The sequence below is a fragment of the Coccidioides posadasii genome, chromosome 7 (assembly GCF_018416015.2).
Source record: "Coccidioides posadasii str. Silveira chromosome 7, complete sequence".
NCBI classification, from domain to species: domain Eukaryota; kingdom Fungi; phylum Ascomycota; class Eurotiomycetes; order Onygenales; family Onygenaceae; genus Coccidioides; species Coccidioides posadasii.
Genome location: NC_089413.1, coordinates 1 through 8,837, shown reverse-complemented (window position 1 = coordinate 8,837; position 8,837 = coordinate 1). Strand labels below are relative to the sequence as shown.

Below are 8,837 nucleotides of genomic sequence, written 5' to 3'. Positions count from 1 at the left end.
TCTCCTACGACTCGTCACGACTGCTACGAATGATATTTCATGCTTGGTTGCGTTGTTGCGTTCTCGTCGCCTAATCTCTCGACCCGCAGTCAATGTACTCAGTCCACCAAGTACCAAACATCGAAAGCTCTTCCGGTCTCGTTTGACATTTCTGGGAAATACCAAGACGCGACTTGACTGACCGCTCCTTGTACGGTTTGCTCTCTTTTAATTTATTTCTCCCCTTCCATGCTTGAGCAGGCTCCGCGAGTGATCCACGGCGAGACGCAGTTCTCGCAGTCCACTGTGGGCAGCCCCATTTCTTGACCTTGACCGGTTGTACCTCCTTTTGCGGACGTTGTTTTCTGACACGAAAAAGGACAAGGATACCAAACAAGTGCTTCCGTGTACAATTACCTACGATTGCATTTGAATTTTTCTGAGCGTTGTGTATGCTTTCACGTTATTGACGACGCCGGGTTAGATCATTTGACCTAGACTTTTGTTGCTGTTATATTGAATGAGCTCCGAAGAACGCGACACGTTGCTACTTTGAGTGGCATTGCTGAAGAGCCAGTTGATATTCGACGCGTACGAGACTCACGATCCATATACGATCCTCGCTTCGCCCTAATTTTTCCTTCGCGACCACCGCTCGTTTGAAGGACCTGCTATCCATTACCAATTTCTGTCCAAAAAAATTTCGTTTCGGACCGGAAAGCTGGAGCTGCCGTCGATATCCCAAGTTCACACCCGCAACCCCGTTGATATCCCGTTTTACAATCATCACGCGTCTCAAAGACCTCTCTTTGGTGCTGACAGGTTGCGATCTCTGTGTCTTCCTGACCCGCAGCTGACGGTCCTGGGAGGAAACCCATCAATCTCGGGCTTAAAGCACGACGTTTCTGGGTCACCTACGTCAATTCCCGCAGCAACACATCCTGGTGGTCCAGGATCTGAGCTTTCAAGCCACTCTCCGCCTCTATCTGAGCCGAAAGTATCTCAGTCATCATTGGCTGAGAGGACTGGAGGGGTCAATCACAGGCCTCCTTTGGAATCCACGCGCCAGACAGATTACGTGGGCGCAGGGGAGAGTTATCTCCAGAGTTCAACGAATTTGGGAACCATGAACCAAACTCAGTCATATATGGACGTACATTCGTCACATTTACCTTCGGCGCAGGCATATACGTCCCAACCCGGGGCTGTTGAAACACTATCACACTATCCGTATCAACAGCCTCCTCTTTTACAGCCTGGACCCACCGCTTATGCACCAACGACCAGCGCATACCCGTATGGTTATTCGAACCCTGTTACCTCCCCTCAGTCAAGCAGCCAACCAGTGACAAATTCCCTCGCTCCACATGCTCCTGCTCAGATTTACCTTTACCTGGTAGGTATCTTCAAGTGCGGGGAGAATCTATGAATAAAGCATGGGCCGTTTGCTAATCAATATCATAGCTATGACGACTACTCCAAATCCCCACGGATATGCTGGATCTAATACCCATACTCCGCCTTATAATGTGCCTCATACTTTTGACACTACCGGCCAGGTAGCGCCTCCAGGAATGAAACCAAGAGTGACTGCCACACTTTGGGAAGATGAGGGTACTCTATGTTTTCAAGTGGAAGCGAAGGGCGTCTGTGTCGCTCGTAGAGAAGGTTCGTTCGCGCTAACTTTTGCAATTAGTTTTAATTTGAATTGACTGATGTTCTCCGCAGATAACCACATGATCAATGGTACTAATTGTTAAATGTTGCTGGGATGACCAGAGGAAGGAGGGATGGTATTCTTAAGAGTGAAAAGGTCCGGCATGTGGTTAAAATCGGGCCCATGCATCTCAAGGGTGTCTGGTGAGTCTCTTGGGATTGCAACGATTTATGAATACTTAGCTGATCGAATTTCAGGATTCCCTTTGAGCGTGCCCTTGAATTTGCCAATAAAGAGAAAATTACAGACTTGCTTTACCCGCTGTTTGTTCATAACATTGGAGGTCTTTTGTACCATCCATCGAATCAAACGAGGCCGAACTCGATTGTTGCAGCCACTGAACGAAGACGGATTGAGGCAAACCAGCAACAGAGTCGCTCTGTCCAAGGACCGCAACCACCACCGTGCACCACCATCACTCCATGCACAACCTGTTACTTCACAAGTTACCCAACCTTCCAGCCAGGCTCTCATTCCTGCCGGTCGACCAAGTTTTGAACGTGCCCACACATTTCCGACTCCTCCTGCGAGTGCCTCTAGTCTGGTGGGCGTGACAAATCAGGGCAGCTCTTATGATTGGGCTGGAAATGTCCATAATTCGCATGCGTTATCAATTGAGACGGGATTGGGTAATTCGAGGTCGATGCCAACCACTCCCGCAACAACACCTCCAAGCTCCAACTTGCAAAGCATGCAATCGTACCAAAGCCAGCAGACATATGACTCCAAATCATATTACCCTTCCGCCCCTCCAGCCAGCCCCCCTTTACCTCACAACAGCCAACCGCTACCCAGAATATGTCCAGGTATGTGAGACAAGGCTCGACGACTTTTGAACGAGCTATGACTACCGGAAATGATTCGGACCTACGGCATACTAACAAATATCTACACAGCCAGGGAAATGGGCAAGTGACCCATGGTACAGCAGTAGGAGAGGGAGGACAAGAGCATGAGAGTGAATATATCAACGACACCAACGGTCCCTATAGCGGCAATCGTGGATCTTACAATTACAGCACTGGTCATTCTAGCAGCAATTTGCATGGAGAGCCTACCCATTTATCCTCCGATATTACGAACTCGGCGTCCAGCACAAATGGGACTGATAGGATAGGTTCAAGGCCAAGTGCACAGAGCCAGTGGACACCCGGTTACTCAACTCCACGCCTCGGACCGCCCAGCAGCCTATATAATGTTGTCAGTGATACAAGGAGCACTCCCGCAAACGGTCCTGGGGGAGATACTTACTCTGCTTCGTCAAACTCGGCGTCTGTCTACCCGTCTTCGGGTTTGAACGGTTCCGGTAAGCGTTCCAGGGACGATGACGATCAAGAGGAAACTTCCCGAGCCGACAGCCAACATTGCGAGGTTAGTTACGAGCACAAAACGGCGAAAAACACTTACCGAAAACCCTATCGGGGGCCCCGTGGGCGGCGCATCGCTTGCTCTCCAGAGCTTGAAGAATGGGGGTATGCCACGCCGCCGTTAAGAACCATCGGGTACTCGCACCACCCTATGGTGATTATATGGTGAACCGGAAATTTACCATGGTCGGATGGGTTCGTTCTCCTCTCCTCAGCTCTCGAACCACCTTTTTTAGCGGCGACGTACCACGGTCCCTGTCATCATGTTTCCGCTATCACTTAGTGGTGTGGCGAGAAATTATAATTGCGAATTCAGTAATCGGACTATTTTTGAACGCTACCTCACGATGCATCTATTCAATCCGTTGCTGACATTATATCCTCAAAGTCTCGGCTACTTACATCGTTGTCGGTAGCCGCGAAATCGAGAGTCAATCCCTAGAGTTTAAGGGACAGCAGCCCAATATATCGCTTTATACAGTTACTATGCCTCCCCTTTACTGCCGAGTTTCTCGGGATATTAAATGATCGTGATATTCAGCCTAGCCATGTAATCAAGGCGATGTTGTGCTCTTTTCTCTTGAAGACCGTGGTTTAAGCACGGCTCGTTGAAATATTTGTCTTCGCGTTTTCACTTATTGTCTCTTCCTTCTCCACACTAAACTGTCTCAACCTCTACAATTCACCTTTTGCTGTTCAATCCTCGCCGCTTATCATTCGTCATTTAAAAAAAAAAAAATTGATGATGATGATGACACGAATCTCCTTGATACAGATGTTTTGTCTTCTGCTCAGCAAGCCTTTACTCTTTAGATCGAGGCTGGTCATCTGGTTTTTTGCACTCGAATTTCTACTAATTCTTCACTTTGATGACTCGCATGAGGAAAACGCTCGATGAATCTGCTACCCGGCTCTGTTATGTTCCAGTCAGCGAGTTGTTCAAAAAGCGACTACACTTCCGATGCATTGGTGATGCTTATGAACTGGAGCGAAGAATACTTTTTGTCTTTTCTATGAAAGAATTCCTCTTTGTTTGTTTTCTTCTTACAAGCCACTCTTACCTTTCTACTTCAAGAACTCCCTTGTTTTTTCTGATCGGTCCCTTCCACTGCATCTTTTTTGTCCCCTTCCAACTATACTCTCGTATTTTTTTTTTTTTTTTTTAAAGTCTCTCTGATGGCCTGGTTGGTGCAGATTTTGGATTAAGGTGCGGTATTTCCATGTTCGTTTTATCCTTTCGCCATGTCATAGATCAATGGGTGAATGAATGAATGATATCATGGCCTTTTCAATTCAAACCATCCTGTGTTTTTGTATTCTTGTAGTTATCTCTCGATCTGTGTGTTGTTGGGCATAACCGGCATTTCACTCTGACAGCTCGCAATGCCATTGAATTTCTGATCGTTGTAGCCTCTGTAATTGTTGAGTTGAGTAAGGTTACAGCGATGCGACACGTGATGCCTTAACTAGTTAGGTAATTCCACGTGAGCTGCAGGTCATCTCGGGGGATCGCCTTCCGCCTTTCGAAACAAGCGCGACGGGTGGCTAGGCTTGATTTGGAGAAATAAAAACATGACATGTGCTCGCTGCGTCTCTCGCTTCATCCTTAAACGTCGTATCTGATCCAACTGAGAGGATCGATCCTTGCGAGGTCACAGTGCTATTTATCTGGCCAGGGGATAGCCGGTTCCTGATGACATCGCAGTTTTGGGACACTAGGCAGCCCCTCTGTTCAACCCGTTAACCGCCACTTCAGCCTCCACAGGAACTTCGATGAACAAAAAAGCCCAAAGCTCAGAATTTTTTTTTTTTTTTTTTTATTACCGATGCCAACTGTTTACTGATATTGTGGTGCCTGTACTACATTGGTGAAAGAACTTTAGACCAAAACAAGTGAGGAAAAACGTCAAAAATGCCTCAACCACAATTTACCGTTTCTCCTGCGCTCCGCGATATCATCAGCAAACCTTCTCCTGCAAACATCGACCAATTCGACCCTGGAACTCTTCTTCAACAGGCCACCAGCGAGCTGAGAATCCATATACTGGCACTTCTGGCGAGAAACGAGGAATCAAAAGCTCGCCGCACAGCTTAAAGGGACGGCAGGCGATACTAGGCTAGATCATGAGGGCGAATGGAAGTGGGTAACGCCGGAAGAGAGAGAGAAAGAGATACGGAAGAACGAGAAGACAGGGGATATTAGGTCCTTTTTTGGGGTAAAGAAAAGAATTCAGAGAGAGTCCGCGGATGAGAAGAAAATCGGGCAAAACTTGATGGACAGTGTTGTGCATGACGTGCCCCCCTTCGACCGGGCCTTTTCTTCAGAGCCACTAACTGAGCCTTCACGACCCTTCCCAGAAGCTATGCCTTATTTGCCACAGCCAGCACAATCGTCGCTGAGGAATAAAGGTATATTTAGCAATTTGACCATCTACATCAATGGGTCTACCTTCCCCCTATATCGGACCACAAGGTTAAACAGATTCTCGTCAATAATGGCGCGAGCATCTCTATATCTCTTGCAAGACGCACTGTCACACATGTCATCCTCGGTCGTCCAAATGCATTGAAAACCAGAGATCTGGCTAAAGTAGGGGCTGGAGGTGGTCTCTCTGCAGGGAAACTACAACGAGAGATTCAGCGTATAAGTGGGAAAGGCGTTAAGTTTGTTGTGTTGAGTGGTGCGTATTTATTGATTTTTTTTTTTTTGTTTCTTATTTTTTTTTATCCCATATTCTATTCTTTGCATTCAATCTCACTTTATTTTTTCGTAGGGTCCTGGAAAGCATCAAAGCAGGTCGCCGTTTGCCCGAAGCGCGGTTTGCTAATTTGCATACAGCATCTGTTAAGCAGAGAAGCGTGATGGCTGATTTTGCTGTTTGAAGAGCTGTAGAAAGCTCTTTTTTTCCCACTGTATCTGGCTGTTTTGCGCCCTGCGGGTCACTAGAAGAACAGATACTCGCTCCATGGATAGATCCGCACGATACATTGGTGCTACAACACTACGGGTTGTTGCGACCACTTAATCTTAGGGCCGAGGTGCGGAGGTGGGAGTCAATCCCTCGCTCATTGAATGGCTCTATTCCTTTGACCCTCGAGTTGAGCAAGGAGGAGCATCCAACTTGCCGCCAGTGAGCGAAAGGAGCGTGTTGGACCGTGGCGACTGGCTTTAATTGGTTGTGCCGGGGTGTCTGCCTTAGCTCAGCTCCGCCAAATCCGGGAATGGTATAGAGTGGAACACACCATCTAAGTTGCATTAGTCTGTTGATAATGTCAAGGGGCATTGGACCGTGATTCCGTGCTGCTGCTAGCGTCTGAAGTCGGAATATTTGCGACGGCCTTGTACTTTGCTCTTATAGCTTCCGGCTTTAGGTCTTTTCTAGGTATGAGAGCCCTTGCCGCTTCAGGACTTATAACTGGCACGTATCCGCCGTCTCTCATCGCAAACCTTCTTTCTCGTAGAGTGAAGAGGTACATTGTAGAATAGGTCAAGGAATAAATGATCTTCGCTCGGAAAGCTTGATACGACACCTTGAGGTCAGGCAGGATGTATACCGGGTGGCATTCAAAGTATACGTTCATTAAGCCCCCTGACTTCGTAGCGATCGGCAACAGTATCGATTATTGCTGGAGGCGTGGGAGTTAGACTTAATGTCATAATAGTTGAAGTGTCAGAACTCGGTTACCTTTAAGATAGATCAGTTTCTGTGGAAATCTGCGTGTATTCGGGATAGTGACTGTGTTTTCCTTCCATGAATCAGGGCTTAAATCAAGGCGCCAGAAGCTGGGAGGCATGATGGTGGTGCCGGTAGCCCTTTTCTTAGCATATTTAGGCAAGAATCGATAAACTGGGCAACCTGTTGTGCTCTCTTTGGTTGCGCGTTTATCAAATAATCCTTCCAGGGGTTTGTGGGAACTCTTGGTAGCCGTGCGAAACCACCAGAATCGACCGGGCATTCTCTACTCGTCTACAGTTGCGAGATGGGACACCCCGAACCAGTGGGTACCCGAGGGTCCTCACCACGAAGTCCCCAACGAAAGAGTGCCGCACTCCTGCAGCACTAAGGAATCTCCTCAAGGCGCCAGTTCTGGATGCTATACGGCAATTCGGGGTAAGCCATGATGTGGGTTGCGTAGGAGGAAACAAATTGTTGTGACTGGAAGATGAGTGGTCAAGAAAACGGCTTTTCTCACGGTATGCGGTGATGCTGGGATATCCTTGTGGAGCCTAGCCGGGTGTTCTTGTTTGATGGACGAGGTACGGAGTTTATGCTTAGGGTTCGAAAGGGTTGTGTAGGCAATCTATACGCATCACGTGATCGAGGTGCTGTTTGTTGGATTAGTAACTAGTTGGTTGGTTGGTTACGGAGCAGAGTACTTGACATGTTTCTCCACAATCGAGGTTCTGACCCCACACTTGGTGCGTCCCCCAGGTTTATGAGGAGACTTTCGGTCGCATGTGGAAGAGCATCAGTCTCAGGCTTCGAGCACTGGAAACCCAATCGACGTCCCGAGGCACTCGGAGGAATAGCCAATGTCGACACGCGCCTATCGACGCTGCGGCCTCATAAGGATTGGGGACCAGCTCTGCTGGTGCCTTCCTTACCAAAATAAGGGCAAACTGGACTATTTTACAAGATTCCCCATATTTAGCACCAACGCACCACAAGACCTCACTCCCAAGGTCTTCTCGTTGCTTTCCTAAGTTTCCTTCGAGGTTCGGGTGCACGTAGTATTTCTAGCTGTGGAATTAGTCTGTGAAGAGCCATCTCCTTGTTTCTAATTTCCTCGAAGTCGATCTTCATGACGATGGACGCCAATGGACGTTGGCTGCCGCGTGAAGGTTGGTTGCTGTCGCGCCGCCATACCTGTCCGAATAAATCTTGTGGCTAACTGATATAACTTAGGATTCATTGCGGATGTGGTGGGTCGCGTGATCAAGAGGACTCTCTTCTCGCCGTCTTTGACTCTGCCACTCCTGCTCCTCGCGCAGCACACTCGTAGGGGTCAAACCCTCAGAAATGAGCAACCCGGCGTCTTTCGAGCCCTGAAAATTTGGTGGCAATTGGCCTGTGTCGATGGCTCAATGGCTGGCTTAGTCGTCGCGCCTTAAACAATGCAACCTCAGATAGATACAACTGGAATTCTGAGATTGCCATCGTCACTGGAGGAAGCGATGGAATTGGTCGGAGAATTGCGCTTCTACTCGCTGCGCGTGGGCTGAAGGTTGCGGTTTTAGATATCAAACCGTTGAATTATGAGACGCCGGCGAATGTCAAATTCTATCCTGCGACATTTGCTCTCGCGACCAGATCGCAAGCGCTGCTCGGAGAATCCGAGATGAGATGGGTGAGCCCACGATTTTGGTCAACAACGCCGGAGTTCTGAAAGGAAAGACAATATTGGGTGGAACGGACGAAGATATCCGCCAAACCTTCGAAGTGAACACGTTATCCCACTACTGGCTGGCTCAAGAGTTTCTTCCGTGCATGATTTCACGCAATCATGGAATGGTTGTTACGATCGCGTCGCTGGCCGCCTATGTTACACCCCTAGTATGGTCGACTACTCTGCCAGCAAGGCTGCAGCTCTTGCGTTCCATGAAGGGCTCGCCACTGAGTTGAGGACACGTTATAACGCTCCGAAAGTCAGGACTGTGGTGGTAAACCCGGGTTTTGCCCGCACGTATCTGGTTAACGTGATAAATCCCGAGAACACTTGGTTCAATCCCCTCTTGGAGCCAGACAGTGTCGCGGAAGCCGTTGTGCAGCAGA

The 8,837-nt window shown here is 48.4% G+C and overlaps 5 protein-coding genes across 5 annotated transcripts; 4 read left to right on the top strand and 1 right to left on the bottom strand.

Annotated features, from left to right (window-relative positions):
* Positions 1-1,105: 1,105 nt before the first annotated feature.
* On the top strand, positions 1,106-1,739 carry D8B26_008397 (uncharacterized protein; the record flags this gene model as incomplete). Its single annotated transcript, XM_066125845.1, has 3 exons — positions 1,106-1,379; positions 1,444-1,647; positions 1,708-1,739. The coding sequence occupies 3 exons, from the start codon at positions 1,106-1,108 to the stop codon at positions 1,737-1,739; spliced, it is 510 nt and encodes a 169-aa protein (XP_065981929.1).
* Positions 1,740-1,750: 11 nt separating this feature from the next.
* D8B26_008396 (uncharacterized protein) lies at positions 1,751-2,194 on the top strand (the record flags this gene model as incomplete). The annotated part of the gene is made up of 2 exons (XM_066125844.1): positions 1,751-1,839; positions 1,894-2,194. The coding sequence occupies 2 exons, from the start codon at positions 1,751-1,753 to the stop codon at positions 2,192-2,194; spliced, it is 390 nt and encodes a 129-aa protein (XP_065981928.1).
* A 300-nt stretch (positions 2,195-2,494) lies between these two features.
* Positions 2,495-3,434, top strand: D8B26_008395 (uncharacterized protein; the record flags this gene model as incomplete). The annotated part of the gene is made up of 1 exon (XM_066125843.1): positions 2,495-3,434. The coding sequence occupies one exon, from the start codon at positions 2,495-2,497 to the stop codon at positions 3,230-3,232; it is 738 nt and encodes a 245-aa protein (XP_065981927.1). The 3' UTR covers positions 3,233-3,434.
* Positions 3,435-4,975: 1,541 nt separating this feature from the next.
* On the top strand, positions 4,976-5,158 carry D8B26_008394 (uncharacterized protein; the record flags this gene model as incomplete). Its single annotated transcript, XM_066125842.1, has 1 exon — positions 4,976-5,158. One exon carries the CDS (start codon positions 4,976-4,978, stop codon positions 5,156-5,158), a length of 183 nt encoding a protein of 60 aa, XP_065981926.1.
* A 1,178-nt stretch (positions 5,159-6,336) lies between these two features.
* D8B26_008393 (uncharacterized protein) lies at positions 6,337-7,020 on the bottom strand (the record flags this gene model as incomplete). The annotated part of the gene is made up of 3 exons (XM_066125841.1): positions 6,337-6,581; positions 6,640-6,690; positions 6,750-7,020. The coding sequence occupies 3 exons, from the start codon at positions 7,018-7,020 to the stop codon at positions 6,337-6,339; spliced, it is 567 nt and encodes a 188-aa protein (XP_065981925.1).
* Positions 7,021-8,837: the final 1,817 nt, after the last annotated feature.